Here is a 19,163-nt window from a genome sequence, read left to right as displayed (position 1 = left end):
AGAAACCGTTGGTAGACAATTTCATTTGTGTTTAACGGCCATTCTAAAATTACATGATGTGTTACTTAAGAAACCTTCTCCAATAACTGAAGATTGCGAAGACGATAAGTGGAAGTATTTCAAGGTAACATACATACAATCTAGTTTAAAGATATAGTGTCATTGAGGAAACTAATTTATGTTGTTGTTGTAGAATTGTTTAAGTGCACTTGATGGCACGATGATTAATGTGACAGTACCACCTAGTAAGGATCGATCAAAATATCGAACTTGAAAAGGTAGCCTTGCCATGAATGTTTTAAGAGTGTGTTCACCTGAGTTAGAATTTATATATGTACTACCTGGTTGGGAGGGTTCAGCGCTTGATGGTCGAGTACTTCGAGATGCTATTTCTAGGCCTAATGGGTTAAAAGTGCCAAGAGGTAACTAATTAAAACTGTTTTTTTTCCACAGAATACTTCAAAATCTAAAATTTTAAGTGTGTGATATAAACTTATTTTCATGTTTCAAAGGTTGTTATTATTTATGTGATGGTGGATATACTAATGGAGAAGGATTTCTTACACCACATAGAGGACAACTTTATCACCTTAGAGAATGGAGGAACGGCAACCGACAACCACGAAGTGCAGAAGAGTACTTCAACTTAAGACACGCAAGTGCTAGAAATGTGATTGAAAGGTGCTTTGAATTATTGAAAGGGAGATGGGGTATTCTTAGGAGTCCATCATGGTTTAGTTTGCAAACTCAAGGCCGAATTGTCCTAGCTTGCTGTTTACTTCATAATTTAATTAAAAAATATATGCCACCAGGATCGATTTATGAGGATATTTCGGATGATGATGAAGAGCTTGATGTTAGTGAAGATGATGATGACTTAGGAGTTGAGTATATAACTTCTATTAATGTTTCTGATCCATGGACAAATTTCAGAAATGGAATGGTTCAAACTATGTTCAAAAATTGGCGAGCTCGACGACAACGGGATGATCAATGATATGTGACTTTGATGTTTGTATTGTTGTAGATGCAATAGTTCCTTCGATGTTTTAGTTGCTGTATTTTTTTAATGTTTGTACTACTGTGTTACAAATGAACTAAGATGTAGACATGAATTCTCATATTAATATGTTATTCTGACATTAATTATGTTTTCTGTTTTCTAATATCTTTTTAATATTTTATTGAAATTGAGCATTATAATAGGATGGAGGAAAGTAGTGGTAGTGCTGGAGTTACTACTGGCAACAACAACATGGGTGGACGAGGTCGGCATAAAAGATTTTGGAGTGGTGAGGAGGACAAAGCTCTAGTTCAAGCACTTCATGAGTTATCTGTTGATCCAGATTGGAAATGTGAGAATGAATTTAGAAATGGTTACATGGTTCGCTTGGAAGAGTTGATTGGAAAAGCAATGCCGGGTTGTGGGCTTAAAGCTTCACCTCACATTGATTCCAGGCTCAAGACTTTTGTGGGAAAATTTAGGGCAATTCTTTTGATGTTGGGTACAAAGGCTTCAAATGGGATGATGAGAGGCACATAATATCTGTTGAGCGATCTGTGTATGATGACTTCTGCATGGTAAATTTTTTCTCCTCACTTATTCTGTTTTTTCCCAGCACTATGCAGTGACTTTTCTTGGTATTTTTTTATTTTCAGACTCACCCTTCTTGCAAGAACTTGTATGGCGTAGCTTTCCCTCATCTAAATGTCATGATGGAGATATATGGCGAGGATTATGCAACTGGGAAGCCTGCTGAGGGTTTTTAGGAAGCTGTTATTAACATAGAAAAAGAGGACAGTGCTAACGTGAAAGTTGATATTGACTCGGAGGAAGATGATATTGGTTCGACACAAACAATTGAATTTGCCCCTCCATCTAAGAAGCTCAAAAGGGAGAAAACTAAAAAGAAGGGTGCTACAAAGTCAGGTGAGAATAATCCAGAGGCATGCTTGCAACTTTTCATGAAAGAGATGAACAATCATCTTTCTACCATGGCTAATGTTTGGGTTCGTGCTGATGATCGTGAGCAAGAGATGACCGATAAGAACAACAAAGTGTTAGGTGAAATACTTCAATTGGATGGCATATTACCTACCCAAGCTTTGGAGGCAGCCAACATCCTCATTGCTCAACCGCACAAGTTGATTGTCTTCTTCAATTGCCCTTCGGCCTTGAAGAATGAGTATGTTCAAGGTCTTCTGACTTCAACTAATATGGGTAGTTCAGGTTAATTGTCCTAGCTTTGTAATATTTTGGGTTAGTTGACATTATGACAATGGGTTAGTTGGCATGGGTATATATTATGGGTAAGTTGACTTGGATTTTTTTGGGTTCATGTCTAGAAATGGAGGTTAAATTGACTTGGTTTTTTTGGGTTCATGTCTAGAAATGCTAGATTGCAAGCAGCCTATGTAATATTTTGGGTTTAGGTTGCTACTTTGTACGGAGTACATAATATTATGTAAGACTATATTTTGGATGAATGTAGGCTTGACTAAACATTATGTAAGACCATGTTTTCGACAAGTATTTCTATTATGACAAATATTATGGCTCAAATTTGTGTGTTGAAATTTATCTTTGCTTTGAATCAATAGTGGCATGTGTAATACAAATTATACGAAGTATATGTTAGGATGAAAGGAAAAGGCTGGAAAAAAATATGATTCCTTGTTTTGAACCAAACTACAACAAACGGAATCGTAGTTAATTCAATTCCCTTTCTGACACGAACCAAACAAATTGGGGAATCCTGTGTTTTTCCTTTCCTTTCTCCTAGTTTCCCTTTGTTGTTTCTATTCCGTTTCCCTTGCTTGAACCAAACGCCCCCTAATTGTTAAGTCATCCATTTTTCATTACTTTGTATCGAGTTCTTTCACCTCTTCAACAATTAAATTTCTTTAATCATTTATTTAACTAACTTTGTTTTCATATTTTGACTTTTATTTACCACCTTAAATATTTATACTCAATCCAAACGGACTAGTATATTCCCTATTTTCATTTTTACCCATGACCACACTTTTTCTTTAATCCTATCCACACATTTAAATTACTTTGATATCTCGTATAAATATTTCTCCCACTTCTCCATAAAATTTACTCCATACTTTTATTGCTTTATCTCATTTTCCGGTCTATTTATACTTACGACTAATTCTATATAACACTGAGAATATCACTTATCTTGAAAAAAAATCAAAAATCTTAGTTATACACAAATTGCTGTATAGGATGGTTTCACCGTGAAACATGCCCCATACTTGATATAAATAGCTCAATTATAGAAACTTTTAGTATAATAGACCTTTTGTATGAACTCATCTCACTGTGAGACGGATTCAAAGGGACCGTGTCATATCAAGCGATGCCCAATACCCATGGTGCCACCCATGTGCAGGTCCTGCCTATGCCCATTGCCCGATGCCCAACTCTAAATAGGTTACCCCGTAATTGAGGATCAGGTAGCCGCCTTTTGAACTTACTAGTGATCCGGGTGGGTACGTGCATTCTGGGTTACCCAAAACCGCGGTTTCCTTCTCCCAACAACCACTTCCAGTTTAGCATTTTCAAGCATTCCTGCTAAAAACCTCCTTAATTAGGGTTCGGTTCATATTTCCCTCCCAATTCCTAAGCCTCAGTCCGCACTCATTTATCCTCCTTTGAAATCTTCCTCTGCCTTTTTTGCTTTGGTGAATCCGTTTCTTATCATCTCTGTAAGCATTCTTTCTAGATTTTTTTTTAAAATTTTGTTTCTCAATCGAATTCTTTTGTTCTTGATTGTTTTCTTATTCTGTATTATTGTATTTTGAGCACTTCTTTTTTGCTCTTCATCTCATGGGTCAGGACTCTGGATGAAATGTTTGTCAAAGAAATCTAGATCTTCTTGGAGTAGAATATCAAACTTAGCTTTGTGATATTTCCCCATGATTTTTGCTCTTGTGTTTAAGCTAAATGCCTGCAGTTTTTTGGTCAATTTTTTAATCTCTTTTGACTATTGGATGGTGTGGTTCAATTTGATATTCCGCATGTTTGATAAAAAGGAAAATGGAAGTAGTATGGATAAGGAGTTAAAAATAGAAATATGAATTATTAATTATACCAATTGTCTTGTGATTTGGTGATAATTTTCCATTTTCTTATTACAGCCATAGGTTGAGGGAAGGGAGGGCTAGGCGAAAATCTAACCTAGGACCTTACCCGAGGATAGTGATTCTTGCTCCAACCGAAAGAAGCCCCGATTCTTGATAATTTCCCTACTTAATGCACATGCTCGTTTAATATAATTAGTGATTTTTACAGCCTGACCACATAATAATTTCCCAACTTAATAAAGCTGTATGTTTAGTTAATGCTTATATAACCTTACAACTACATATATAATTTCCCAACTTATTAACAGGCCTTACAACTACTTATATTATAACCCTTAATGAAATAGTATGATAATGATCATAAAATATAGCATTTCATCATCTCATTATAATAACTCCTATTTACCCTTGATAGCAAACAACGTTCACATAAATATAAATCACACAGGTTTCGAAGAGGCATTATACTCTAGTCCATTATAAATTTATAATCACAAATCAAAAAATATAAATCTTTGGTTCAATTCAGAATGAATTGACAAAGAACTATAATGATCTAATAATATCGGTTTTTTTTTTTTTTTGAAAACCATTGTAACGCAGCCGACGCAATGCGTTGTGACACTGTTTTTACGCTATGCATTGGAGGGACTAGCAATCTTTCCAATTTATAGTAATAAAAATGTCTAGGGCCTTGGAGTGTTTGAACTAAGTGGTTGTAGGAAGACACAAAGTATAAAGAAATGTGAAAGAATTTTACGTATAAAATGTAAAATGTTTTTGTGATAACATGTTTAAACTTTCTGCATACCACTATTAATGTTACCTCTTGTCCCTCCTTCCTTTCTTAAATTGTATTTGTCTGATCTGATCATCTGAATACAGATAATTATGTGTTGATACTGATTATTTCACCCCTTTATGAATTAGGCATATTAATTTTGTTGGATGCTTCTTTTCATACTTGCAAATTCTACTTTGCTTTAAACGTATACACTTTTAATTTTATTGCTTTTGACTTTATTTTTGTTGACAGTTCTAGTAAGCAGCTGTATGGGAGCTGCCTGCTGAACAGCTTTAGACTAAGTGCATTTCTTATTTCTATGCCCACTATGGAATCTGAAAGTTCAATAGCATCGCGTGCTGAAGAACTCAAGTGTTTGGCTAATGAAGCTTTTAAAGGTACTGTTTTTTAGTGTTATAAATTGCTTAAGATACTGAATTTCGTATAACATGGTAAATGGTAATGCTTACCTTAACGGCGCATTTGGCTGTTGGTACTAAATGGTCGCAATGGGAATGATTCGTAGTGTAAAGTTTTCATGAAATGTACCATGTTATTTCCATGGTAATAAAATTTTGATCATAAAAAAAGTTTTTTATTCAAAATATTCTAGTACCACCAAACACTACGTCTTCAAGTGATAATGTATTAGAATGAATTTTGTGAAAAAAATAAGATGATTGAAGTGAAACAAGCATAACCACTAAATTCATCAAGAGATTTTCCAACTAAATTGCGCTATCTTTCTATTACAATTTCCACCATTTAATACCGATAATGACAACCAATGGGCCATACGAGTAGTTTAAAAGTTTGTGTGGATAGCCTTGATAGTTTTTATCTTCTATACAATTTAATATAGAAAAGTCAGACACTTTCTCCGATATACACCCATAGTTGCCAAATTTGGATATATTGAATCCATTTTAATTAGTTAAACGTCGTTTGCTTTTGCTTATACCCCTGAATTGTTTTGTAATGCATTCTGAAATCTTGAGGGGATACTTCTCAGGCTGTGTTGCTTTGTTCTTTCTCGTTAATAATGCGACTCTACATTTTCAGATCACAAATATTCTCAAGCTATTGATTTGTACTCTCAAGCAATTGAACTAAACAATCAAAATGCTGTTTACTGGGCAAATCGGGCATTTGCGCACACCAAATTGGAAGAATATGGAAGTGCTATACATGATGCAACAAAGGCTATTGAAATTGATTCCAAGTACTCAAAGGCATGATGCTTTGAATTCCAATTTTCACTTTGGAGATCCTTATTTTTTTGTTGTATTTTCAAATATTTATTTCAATTTCCATTGTTTTCTCATATTGATCATGAATATTGATATTGAAATTAAGGCTTTCACGTTGTTAGTTTGGATCATTGAATGTTGATAATTTTATTTTTTCTATGAAGATACAACTCATAATATTAGTTGTCCTCTTATTTTAATTGCATTGCCAATTTTTTCGTGCTGGTGCAAAACAGGGTTATTATAGGAGAGGGGCAGCTTTGCTTGCAATGGGAAAGTTCAAAGAGGCTCTTAAGGATTTTCAACAGGTAATTGGTTTTGAACTCGGTAGCTTCATCGAGAGTATTGCTTCCATTTGTCAATGCCTTTTGCTTTTGCGTCTATAATATTTTTTTAGCTCTGCAACTCTATCACTCTTGAATGTATTCCCGCAAATGGGAGCTATAATACTAATATGGTTGAATTCTCTCATTTGCTTTTACGGATTGGGAAGTAGATTGGAGATGAGGATCATTTGCAACTCTATCCCCTCCTCACATTTTTCTCTTTCGTCTGCCGTACTAAACTATTTGAGAAGGGGTGTAATAGTAATATTGTTGTCTCATTATTCGCATACATAAAAAAAAGGGATTGCAATAAAATTACGAATTTTTAAACACCAATTCTCACTGTTGCTATCAAGGATTGGGAAGTGGATTGGAGATGGGGATCATTTAGCCCCCATGAAATGATACCTTTTTTGTGGGGGGTTGTTAAAATTCAACTACATATGTAAAAAAAATCCGTCATTTATTTAATGATGCCATTCCTCACATTTTCTCTTTCATCTGCTATAGTAAACTATTTGAGAAGGGGTATTATAGTAATATTGTTGTCTCATTATCCGCATACATGGAAAAAGGGATTGCAATGAAATTATGAATTATTAACACCAATTCCTAATCCTTATCCCGCGTACTAATCTGTAAAATCCGATTTTTTCATATTTAGTGCTTACAAATTTTCATCCATTTTAGGCATTACGTCAATTGAAGTTGGGATTTGTTTATGGCATCTTTTGTTGGTCTGCTATCCTTTCTTCTTAGGGTCCCTTTTACTGTAATGTTTTGGGTAAATAGCCCTATTTATCTTCTTTTATTTTTTTCTTACATGCTGAATGTTTTGAAATCAGTAGCAAACACTTTCACTGTCCAAGGAAGCTTGATGGTTGAACATACTTCTTGGTTGCTTCTTTTCTGAGTGGTTTCATATGAAATATATATTGTATATATTTGTTGATTCAGGTAAAAAGATTATGCCCGAATGATCCTGATGCTGCGAAGAAATTGAAAGAATGTGAAAAGGCTGTGATGAAGCTAAAATTTGAGGAGGCTATTGCTGTTCCGGAGGCTGAAAGGCGATCTATTGCTGAATCAATTGACTTTCATTCTATTGGTAATCCCCTTTACAAGTATCGTGATTGATTTCATTTTTAATGCTTTACTTTAGTACCATATTAAAGTAGTGCCGTTACGGTATCATAGGTGTATGTCGATTTTTTTGTGTGGATGTTTGTCAATTTCCTGATTTTATCGATAAAAGCATCTCCAAAGATCTATGTACATATTCTTGGTTTGTTAAGTATCCGAATCTCTTAAAATTTTTAATCTATGCAATTGAAAGATCTTTTCATGTGAAAAATGTGTTATAATTCAAGAATTACAAATGGAAAAAATCAACTTTGGTGCTTATCTTATGTGGGATAATTTTGTGATAATATTTTTGCATTTAATGTTCATGATTTGTCTTATTTGCTAAATATTGAAATTACCATTCAGGCAGTTATTGGCATCCCTTTACTGTAACATGTACTGTTAAGAACTAAATGGTGGTTCTTTATAAAATAAAGGAATAATTGAATTGTGGTGTTGTGAGGTGGCAGAATGTTAACGATATAATGAACGGGTTGAAATGATATCAATATATATTTTTGGGAAAAAGTAAAACATTGTAGTCTCTCTCAAGTTATGGTGGTATTCTTGTGGCAGTGGCAAGAATGACCAGCCGTTCAATTTTGTTGTCTGCTGCTGGGGCAGTGATTCTGGCTGCTGCGTTGATGGCTTCAAAGTTTATGTCAGTTGGAGCTGTGTTAGCAATTATGACTTTGGCAGCATCTATCATGGTCATTGTTTTCCCTTTGGCACGTATGGTCTCATTATTTGGACAACCCCTTAGCTATTGATTTATTCTTAATTTAAAATGTTAATTCCATTGAGGTTCTGTGTGCAAGCTGTTCTTGGAATCGTGGGTGAAACTAGGAGGTTAGAAGCTAAAGACTTTTGAGGACTTTCTATTAGAACCAGCAAAGACTTTCTAATAAGAACTGCTGCCTGGCTAAGCATTTCATCCATTCTTTTGGCGTCTTATATATCTTTTTATTCTCTAGACCACTCTAAACTGATCGAGTCTCTGCCAGACTTTAACTCCTTAAAAGCTATGAATGCAGCCTCCCCTTAATAGTTGGAAGCAATGTTACTTGAACTCGGGCACTAATAATAGATACTGGTACATGTCCAAGTGTCGGATACATCTAAATATTCAATTTTTACGCCTAAAATGAAGCATCTAAGTGCCATACCAATGTCCGAGCATCAGAGGTCGGAAACGGGGTATGAGAAGCAAAATGAAGAGGCTGAGTAACATAGGCTGGAAATGTTTTTTGATTCTTACTTGATGTTGGGCACTTCTAGTTCTATATCTAGATGTCCTGATCCAATCTGAGATTGCATAACAGTTTCGACGAAAGGAGTTCATCTATTTAAGCCAATAATGGTATTAAGTAAATGACATGCAAACTCCGAAATTCAAATTTTCATCTTTTACCACACGACTTAGTACATGCAAATAAATCTATTTTATGAAATTGAATTTTGAATGAAGAAAAGAACTAAGCTAAATTTACTTTTCACCCATAAAAGTCAAAACAAGACAACTAGACGCCAAATACTCAACTCTTCAATTCATTAATTCAAGACTTTTGTGTATGTATATATAGGTATTTTGTCTTCATTCTTATTTTCAAAAGAGTTTGTGTCAACTGAATGTCATTTTTTCTTTATGTTGTTCCATTAAACAAATGCCATTAATGGTTCTCACTTAGGTGGGTTTCGGTAGGTGGGATGTATGCAACCTTACGTTTGTTAATAATAACAAAGATGTTGTTTTTGAACTTTTTGTATCAAACATCATGTGATAACAATATAGAAATATAGAGAAAGGAGTCACGTTTTCTTTGATGAGAGAGGATAAAAAAAGGATTTGCTCTTGTTTCAAAGAGAGAAATAGAGAAAAGCGAAAAATATGGATTTGCTTGCAATAAACTTCTCTCCGAATGCCTTCACCACACTTGGTACTTTTTCTTTTCTTTTCTTTTATCTTCCTCCATTTTCTACGTTAGTGTGGGTTCTTCTTCTTTATTCTTTGGATACTATATCTTTTTACTTCTCTTCCTATGTCTTCTTCGTTTTTGGCCTTTTTACTTCTCTTCTTGATTTTTCTAGGGTTGCTTCTCTTTTTTTCTCTTCTTTTCTCTTCCATCTGATATTCTAGGATTGACGCCTTCTTTTCTTTTAATACTAGGTTTTACAATAGTGGGCCTCTTTGATTTTGATATTTCTTTGCCGATGAAGCAAATCTTTTATTTACTTTGTGTGCCAAAAATAGAGGTGTATGATCTGACCTTGTAGCCGAACTCAACTTGATACGACTTCTAAATACATTTAAAATTATGTAAAATCAATGTATTGTGGACACAAGACTCGATTTTGAACCGACCCAAAACACGAGACCCGAAATCGACCTGATGATCCGAATGAACACCTCTTGCCAAAATAATTTATAGCCCATTTTTATTTCTACTAGTAATTTATAGCCCAGAATGAGAGTTCATGCTATTTATGTGTTTAGGGGATCAAAGGTTTTTTTTTTCCTTCTATTGCTCATCCTTTTCACTTATATATATGTTCTAAAAGCTTTTCTACTCTTAAAACCTACACAACATATGCACACATATAATGGTATTTTGAATCTTTGTGACCTAATTATTTGCATGAAACTCTGGATTCACAATGCACCTAAATTGTACTTAAATTGCCTAAAATCCGCTTGTTCCAACCTACTATTCTTAGGGGCGATGGTAAATTAGTAACCTTGAATTAGAACTAGGAAGAGGCTTATGAATTTACTCGTGTAATTCCAATCTTTACACAATACTGTTTATGGCTGACCATTTTTGGTTGCATTGGCTGCAGTTTCACTAGTTGAATCTAGAATCTAGATCAGGAAATTAAATATTGAACTTATCATTGTTTATCTCTTTTGGACATATAATATATGATGCGTTAATTTTGATTGTCTCAGAGGTTGAACCACAATATTCTGGGGCTAGGATAGAGGGAGATACAGTAACATTGGAGTTTGTCAAGAAAATGATGGAGGATTTCAAAAATCAGAAATGTTTGCATAAGAGGTATATTTAAGATGCTAATATGATAGTCTTACAGGTTTTTTATTTTTCCTTTATTTATTTTATTTCTTCTGAAAGAGATGATAAAAAATTTTGTAAAAGACATTGAGCAGTTTTTTTGTTTTGTTTTGTATAGAACTTTTAATGGATTTTTTTCTTGTTATTAAGATATGCATTCCAGATAGTCTTGCAAACTAGGGAATTGCTTCGTGCCTTGCCTTCTCTTGTTGATATAACTGTTCCAGATGACAAGCATTTTACTGTGTGTGGTGATGTACATGGTCAGGTAATTTCTGGCAACTACCTTCTAATATTTCTTATGGATGGTAATGATGACATCTAAAAGGTTTTCTTCTAATCTTATTGGAGGGAAATTGATCCTCATGTTATCAGTGTGACTAAACCAGTTTACCATTTGATGCAAGGTTTTTTTTAACTAAAACTGTATTGACTAAAATTAACAAATTTCTTTTCTTTTTTTTTTTTTTTTGTTTCTCTTTTTTCTTCTTTTACTCTTGACGTCTGTGGCATTTTCTTTGTGACCACTCCAACATAATTTTGATGGCTTGCTTTTATCTACCATGGCTTAATTTCCTATCCATTTACCTCTTACTGCTAGACATTGTTGTTTTCATGAAAATACTACTTACACAAATATTTAAATTCTAATCTATGTTCCTCACCCTAAATTGCTTGTTATCCTTAAGAAGAATATGCACTATGACTTTGCTTCTTAAAGTATCTGAAATATGGAAATCTAACACTTAATTTATGCTATTGAGTCATAAAATCTTATATTTTACGGAGCTCAAAAGATTTCAAGAATCTAAGAACCCATAATCTTATCATAACCAATGTATCCCACTTATAGAAACTATGATAGGGTTTGGAGAGGGATGGAAGACAACAAACCCTATCCATGAAGGAGGATGCAACTAAAGAGTCTCTCTACTTAAGAAACATCTACAAAGGAAAGCAAAACAAGACAAGACAACCAAAAACAAGACAAGGCGATGCAAAATCAAAATTAAGGCTAATAACTTTGATCAAAGAAATATAAAAACATTCATAAAGGCTAGAACAATATACAACGCATATATGACATAAGTATAGGCTTAGGTGACTATCCTTGGTCTCCGACACAAATAGGACATGTCGAACTAGTTTAAGTCCTTAAAGAGGTGCAACTCGCTTATGTCATTTGTAATTTGCTCCTCACACATTTTTGTATGCCTACCACGACATATCTTTCAATCAACCGTGATGCTTTCCAACCTTATCATAGGTGCGCCGATGGACTTCCTTTGCACATGATAATCTCAATCTACAACTTCTACCCTCTCTCTCTCTCTCAAAACTTGGTTCCTAATTTTTTCCATTCTTGTGTGTCCGCACTCCACCCTAAGAATTGTATCTCTGCTTCATCCATCTTATACCCATATATTTTTTAATCGAACAACACTTTCCTATAAAACAAGATGGGTCAAATTACAACTCGGTACAATTTACTGTCTAATCTAGGTGGGAAATTCCTATCACATAGCACCCCGATGACTGCTCTCCATTTAAGCCTTCTAGCTTGAATTTGATGCATTATTTTCTTCATCAATCTCCCCACTATTTCGGATTATTGATCCCAAAGAAATTCTCAATATGCATACTAATTGTTCCCCATTAGTTGTTACTCTACTTGATTTTTCACAATCTCTGATGTGGATTTATTTTGGTACATTATGGTATTTGCTTCCCTTGTATCACCGTAATTGAAATATTTTTCTATATCTTGCAGTTTTATGATCTTATACATATATTTGAGCTCAATGGGCTCCCTTCAGAAGACAATCCATATTTATTTAATGGTGACTTTGTGGATAGAGGTTCCTTCTCCCTAGAGGTTATTCTAACACTTTTTGCATTTAAGTGCATGTGCCCTTCAGGTAAATCCTCATGACCTTTTTGACATCTTTTTCTTATTTGTGAATTGTGAGGAGTGTTTTCGATTGTTATTCTTCATCCATGGTCAGAATTGTTTGTCCTGTGTTCAGTTCCTGATTAGTGCTTGCTATAACACTAGCAGTAAGTCTGACCTCAAAATTTTGTTCTTAGTTTACACTCTAGAACATGTTATTATGTTTGCTTTATATCTTGGCAATCTGACTAGAAGGTAATGATGCTGTTTCTCCATTGACTTGCTTTCCTTTTACATGCCAGCTATGTATCTATCTAGAGGTAATCACGAGAGCAGGAGTATGAATAAAATATATGGATTCGAGGGGGAAGTCAAGTCCAAGCTGAATGACACATTTGTTGAGCTTTTTGCCGAAGTCTTTTGTTGTTTACCTCTGGCGCATGTCATAAATGAGAAGGTATTTGTAGTCCATGGTGGTCTTTTCAGTGTAGACGGTGTAAAGCTTTCTGACATTAGAGCAATTGATCGATTTTGCGAACCTCCCGAAGAAGGTAACGACATGGGGGTATTTTGTTCCCAATGACATCTGCTTTTTTTTTCTTTTTTTTTTATTTGCGTTGTCTTGTACTCATTGAAATCTCAAGTTGACCATGAAAGCTTATAAATTGAATATGCACTTCAGATATTTTCTTGAGATGCTATGATGAGAATTCAACTTTATGAATCTATTGTGATGTCTTCCGTTTCTATGTTTTCTGTGCTTTTGATGTGGGAGCAAGGGACTGAGTATCCATCTAGCTTTTAGATGACCAATATTTTCTCATTGTACAAACTGTTCAATTACATTATTTTGTATGTTCTTATCTGATTCTTGATTTTAGCTTTTAGATCATGTTACATGAAAATATAAGAAAACTCACTGAACAATTCACTTTTTCTTGGGAGGGCTGGGATAGACAAGAGAGTGAACTGTGAGAACTTATTCATAAACTCTGTCCTATATGGAGAAACATGACATTTTAAAAACATTTATTATCTATATTTTAAATTTGTTTCCTTAGTTATTTCCTCGTTGAGTTGAGTTTGTCTTGTAGAAATATATAAGCAGGGGAGATGCCTTTGAATTGAACATTGACTCCACCAATGAAGGGATTTAGATTCCCAATAACATATGAACTGAAGGCTATCTTCCTAAAAAGGGAAAAAGCTGTAGGTTTGTTGTGATTTCTGATGCTATGCGTGTCATGGGATTCCTGTACATGAATTTTCTATTTTTGGGAATTACAGGATTGATGTGTGAAGTATTGTGGAGTGATCCGCAACACTTACCTGGAAGGGGTCCCAGTAAACGTGGTGTTGGACTTTCGTTTGGTCCCGATGTCACAGAAAGGTTTCTGCAGGACAACAATTTAGGTACATAGATTTTGATTTCAATGTTATTTTTGTGAAAATATGACTGAATATATGTCTTAAATCTGTGGTCATGTTAACTCTTCCAGATTTAGTAGTGCGATCCCATGAAGTGAAAGACGAAGGGTACGAAATCGAGCATGATGGAAAACTGATTACGGTTTTTTCTGCACCAAACTATTGTGATCAGGTAACTCGCTCATTTTTCACTTGCACGAAGCTCTTAAAAGTTATTTTCGAATTGTTAAAGCAATTGATGTCAATTGTGGTGTGTGCTTCATTTGCTTCACATGAATAATGAAGGGTATGTTTCCAGTTATAACGAAGGGTATGTTTCCAGTTGACCATAACTTTCAAGCTTCATTTGCTTCACATAGATAAGAATCGCACATATTTTAATGAGCCCTTATTTTTTAGCATGTGAGTTTGAAAATCACATTTTAGAGATCAAATTTTAATATAGTCCATAATGATCCAAATATTTCAATTTGGATGTCATGATTTGTTGATCTCGCTCTATTTTTCTGTTTTAAAATTTTGCTATTTTTATCAGTTTGTTATTTTATTGCATATGCAAGTGAATTCTTCTCTAAAGGCATGCTGTATAGGGGAGTTGATTAGTATTTTCAATAAAGTCAAACTAATAAGGTAAAAGTAAGAAGAGATGAAGTTATAAGAATTGAAATGGATGTAGAATGATGAAGATGGAGATGTATGATTATTTCCCCCTTTTTTTGTGTGTTTGGGAGAAGGGGGTGTATATATCCCCTCTATATTTACCCCTGAAATTAGGGAATTGACCCCTCCCTCCCTCACATCAAAACAAATTTTCCCCTTTGCAACAGCATTCTTCCTTTGTTTCCCACCTCTGAGTACCATAATATACTTAGTTTTACTTTATTTCTTCCTTGCCCAATTTCAAGCATGATAAAGTTCAAAGGATACGTTTTGCTTTATAAGCTGGCTTAGTAAAACTTGTAAAACATGTGTGTTTCTGATTCTATGACACTGTAGATGATGTTTGCAATCAAGCTTCAAACGGAAGCAAATGTGGTTTTTACAAGGGGAAGGGTTGCGTATATCCGCTCCCCCCTCTCCCCCCAATAAAAAAACCCTCGCTTAGGCGGGAACCCCATGGTGGCACTAGAGTAATGTATTATTGCTGTAATATGGTCTGGATTTGCTACAGTTTGGGCTATAGATGAAATTTACTAGTTTTTCACTGATCGTTGTCATCTTTGTAGATGGGCAACAAGGGTGCGTTGATCCGGTTTGAAGCCCCAGAGTTAAAGCCAAACATTGTTACATTTTCTGCCGTAGTAAGTAGCTTTTCTCCATTTTCTGCTGATATGTCCTGCTTGTGCTAAGTACACAATTCCATTCTCATCCCTGCGATTTTGAAATATGTTGTTTCTTGTATTATTGCAGTCTCACCCTGATGTCAAACCGATGGCATATGCCAACAACTTCCTTAGAATGTTTTCATGATTATCGGAGACATGGTGAAGTTTAGCTACATTATTGTGTACAACATTCGAGCGAAAAACAGTGTGAAAAGCGTGATACAGGAACCACTTTTCTGGGTTGAACTCCTATCTCTTCTACATTTTTGGTTCCAGATTACTCACCCTACATGTTGTGGTGAATTAGTTATTAGTGCCATGTAAAACTGTGGCCTTTCTTTTTCTTTTTCTTTTTATAATTTATTATAGTGTTTTTTTTCAGATATTATTGATTGTTCCAAAATGTCTTCAAAAATAATTTCCAGGCAAACGATGCTTCAATATATTCTTTGGATTTGTGCATCAATGAAAGTATTTTTGGAGCCAAGTTGCAGAAACCAAGCAGACAGTTTTTTGTGTCTCTGACTATGATTTCGCTCCATTGCGAACCCGTTTAAGATTACCTTTTATGCGGGTCCGTTTGCCTACACGACCTTGCTTTTTCGGCCTTTGTCATACCTGTAAGTTGTGATTATTAAAATTAACATGGAAATCATGTCGTGCTTGGTTGTCCTATTGCGTCTTGTGTCAAGTTGTGTTGTGTTAAGGCCTGACATGTTAAGTCATGCCACATTCAATGTCGTGTCATCTTTTAGATGGGTTGTGCCAGGGCGTCTCGTGTGCCATTCTACCCGCACTGTCCACCGTGATTAGTAATATTGTTAGAGGTGTTGAGTTATAAGAATAAATATTAACTAATACTCCCTCCGAATCAATTTAGTTGTTCCATTTCCTTATTTGGCAAAGTCTTTTTAGTTGTCCCATTTTTATTTTTGTCAATCTTTTTTTACCTAAATATCCTTAATTCACACAAGTAATTACATATATACCTTCATATATCTTACTTACTCAACTACCTTTTACTACTTACCCTTCGCTACTTACTCTTTTTAATGGACCCTACACCATTCTTAATAACCGTGCCCAAGCAAATGGGACATCTAAATTGATTCGGAGGGAGTATGAAACTTGAATATTTTTTTGACAAGGGGAGAGTTTTACATATACTTTGTAGTTCCTATTGAGATTGTCTCTTATACATAGAGTTTATAAGCTTTTCAGCCGTTCTCTTGTGCAACCGGCATACTTATTCGAGTAGCCTAATTTTCAGCCCAACTTAGATTTTAAAAAATCCATAATAACGCACGATAAATACATCATCTTACCTGATTTAAAATAGAACATCCCATTCCGTCAAAACACAAAATCCAAATCGCGATAAAATCTACTGATTGGAAACCTAGAGTTTGCTAAATAGGTTGAATTATTCAATTGAAACAAAAACTCTCAAAAATAAATGAATTTGATGCAGTATTATATTCAAACAATACTATCATTTAACTAACGTATTTTATTATGAATGTCGATTTTAACTTTCTATATTTTAAGTGATATTGATATTCGTTTGATTAAATTTTCAATTGATTGTGATTATATTTTGAAGGTTTTATTATTGACAATGTGATGCAACAGTTTGATGATCAACAAATTGTGATATGTGAGGATAATTTACAAGTTGATGAAAGTATTATCAACTTGAACTTTGATTATAATAATGTCTTTTAGTTTGCTAATTAATTTAATGTAATTGCTAATAATTTTTCTATATTTTAACTGATAAAGTGTATATACCGGGATCTAAATTCATTCATCTAGTGCATGTGATTTAATAAGTCATCTTAAATGGAGGGAAAGAAAAGTCTTGGAAATAGAGGGATTGCATTTGGCTCGTCTAAATACCAAAACAGGAAGGGAGGAAAATGAAGGAAATGGAATTGGAAAATGAACTCTAAAAAACAAATCATTTTAACATTTAAAAGAAACATTTCCCTCCCCTCCACTTCCTTCTCCCCTCCACTTCCTTCCCTTCCCTTTCTTTCAAATATGTGTAAATCTTTGGCCCTAAATCTTAAGAGTATACAATGTATAACAGGAGATTTTTGTTGAATATTAATGCACATGTTTCACATGTAAAACATGTACAAGTGAAATGCAAAGTTTTTCCTAAACCATGGAGAGCTATTTGAACAATAGCTATTTTTGTAAGAGACCGTCTCTCACTAAGATGACCTCAAATAAGGAGTTTATTAACCTATGTATAAGACGTATTTCTCGGTGAAACTGTCATATAACTGTATGAACAATCATAGTCTATAGACTCATATAAGTCATAAGTCATATACTCATAGCCTATATTATTGTCTGAATTATTTACCCTGCCTTTAATTGAAGTGTTTTTTTGCTGATTCATTACTGCATTCATATGTGAAGATAAGGCTCAATTAAACAATCATACACTAAAAAAAAGTATCCTCAAAACAAGGAATCTAACAGTCACAATTTTATTCAGATTCAGATGTGATCATACTAACAGATAACAGAACAAACAAGGAAAAAAACATAACAAGAAATCAAACAAAGTAGAAAGCAAGATGGGTAATGGTTTATCCGTGAATGTCATTAGTAGATTTAGATTCAAGTGTTGCAGAAATCTTGGAGCAATAGGCAGCAAGCAAGTTCCCTTCTTCGACACTATAACCAAGCACGCTTAGCATAGATGGCAAACAATGGTGGACGATTACTTCAATGGCGTCACAGCATGGAGCATCGATTTCAGTATATCCATTCAGGAAGAACCCAACAATCTCATTTGAGCATGTTCTCAGATTCGACAAGGCAGTCCAACAATCAGTCGTATTAGTATCGTTGGTACTACGTGCTTGCAATCTTGTCGCGAGGTCTAAGACACTCGAATTAGTATCATTATCAGTAGAAATACAGAGGTTTCTTGCTGCTGTAGGAGCATTATGCATCAGGAATGCTATGACTAAGAGCACAAAAATGCAGTAATTGATGCCCATCATGTATTATAAGGATTTGATTGATTGAATGAGAGAAGTGTAGATGATGGATGATGGAATTGAGTTTGTTGATTGATTTATATAGAGGCCAAGGGGGTTGGGTTGGAAGATGAGAGGTTAATAGGTAGTAAATTGTGAGGAGATGATTGGCTTTCTGGCTTAATTTTTGTTTGTCTGTTACAGAGTTCAGTAAGATTATTATTATTATTATTATACTTAATTGTGATTATGACGGTTGTTACTTCTTAATTTACATTTAGCTTTGATTTGATTGCTTAAACTTTACAATCTTTAGGGAAGAATTGAAGAGGGGGGAAGTGAAGATGAATGACATAAATGAGGAAACCTATTCCTTAGGTTTAAGTATTTTTAACTTTTTCTAGATTTAGATTTAGATAATTGGGAAGGAAGAATTGAAGAGGTAGGAAGTTAAGATGAAGTGAAGAATTGGTACGTTGGGAGTGATACGGGGATTAAGAAGTTGAATTGAGAGGGTTAAAGTGGTAGAGTCGTTTTACAAATAAAAGAGAGCATATATATTGAGTAAAGAAGTGTTAAAGAGATGAGATCACATCCCAAAATAGTGGACTGACGACTAAATTAGAAGGTGGGATATATTGAAGGGAATGAAGGAGTAACGATTATAAAATTGAAAAATTACTAAACAAAATTATAAAAATATAGTTTTGGAATACTTGATAAAAGAGTACAAGTAGGTCACTTATCTTTTAATAAAGTTAAATTAAATGTGGCAACAATTATAACATTTTATTACTCTAATGACCAATACTATAGGTTATATTTTCACCACAACATTCCATTTCTTTTTAATTCAAAGGTAAATT

At 34.3% G+C, this 19,163-nt stretch overlaps 3 protein-coding genes across 5 annotated transcripts; 2 read left to right on the top strand and 1 right to left on the bottom strand.

Annotated features, from left to right (window-relative positions):
- The first annotated feature begins 289 nt into the window (after nucleotides 1–289).
- On the top strand, nucleotides 290–997 carry LOC130797277 (protein ALP1-like). The gene is made up of 2 exons (XM_057659862.1): nucleotides 290–422; nucleotides 513–997. Exons 1-2 carry the CDS (start codon nucleotides 290–292, stop codon nucleotides 995–997), a joined length of 618 nt encoding a protein of 205 aa, XP_057515845.1.
- A 2,346-nt stretch (nucleotides 998–3,343) lies between these two features.
- LOC130814229 (serine/threonine-protein phosphatase 5) lies at nucleotides 3,344–17,844 on the top strand. 3 transcript variants are annotated; one of them, XR_009042345.1, is made up of 14 exons: nucleotides 3,344–3,720; nucleotides 5,135–5,280; nucleotides 5,945–6,114; nucleotides 6,369–6,440; nucleotides 7,416–7,566; nucleotides 10,531–10,639; nucleotides 10,805–10,922; nucleotides 12,426–12,573; nucleotides 12,848–13,096; nucleotides 13,833–13,958; nucleotides 14,045–14,145; nucleotides 15,200–15,274; nucleotides 15,384–15,918; nucleotides 17,814–17,844. XR_009042345.1 is itself a non-coding variant. In XM_057680311.1 (14 exons), the coding sequence occupies exons 2-14, from the start codon at nucleotides 5,202–5,204 to the stop codon at nucleotides 15,441–15,443; spliced, it is 1,614 nt and encodes a 537-aa protein (XP_057536294.1). In that variant the 5' UTR covers nucleotides 3,460–3,720; nucleotides 5,135–5,201; the 3' UTR covers nucleotides 15,444–16,368. The 3 variants fall into 3 exon arrangements, 2 of the variants coding, with proteins under 2 accessions (XP_057536294.1, XP_057536300.1); XM_057680311.1 differs by lacking the exon at nucleotides 17,814–17,844 and adding an exon at nucleotides 8,160–8,315 and having other exon boundaries at nucleotides 3,460–3,720; nucleotides 15,384–16,368; XM_057680317.1 differs by lacking the exon at nucleotides 17,814–17,844 and having other exon boundaries at nucleotides 3,464–3,720; nucleotides 15,384–16,344.
- Nucleotides 17,776–18,400, bottom strand: LOC130814243 (egg cell-secreted protein 1.4-like). Its single transcript, XM_057680326.1, has one exon. The coding sequence runs from the start codon at nucleotides 18,319–18,321 to the stop codon at nucleotides 17,902–17,904; it is 420 nt and encodes a 139-aa protein (XP_057536309.1). The 5' UTR covers nucleotides 18,322–18,400; the 3' UTR covers nucleotides 17,776–17,901.
- Nucleotides 18,401–19,163: the final 763 nt, after the last annotated feature.

The sequence above is a fragment of the Amaranthus tricolor genome, chromosome 1 (genome assembly GCF_026212465.1).
Source record: "Amaranthus tricolor cultivar Red isolate AtriRed21 chromosome 1, ASM2621246v1, whole genome shotgun sequence".
In the NCBI taxonomy this organism is placed as follows: domain Eukaryota; kingdom Viridiplantae; phylum Streptophyta; class Magnoliopsida; order Caryophyllales; family Amaranthaceae; genus Amaranthus; species Amaranthus tricolor.
This window is presented reverse-complemented; position numbering and strand designations above follow the sequence as displayed.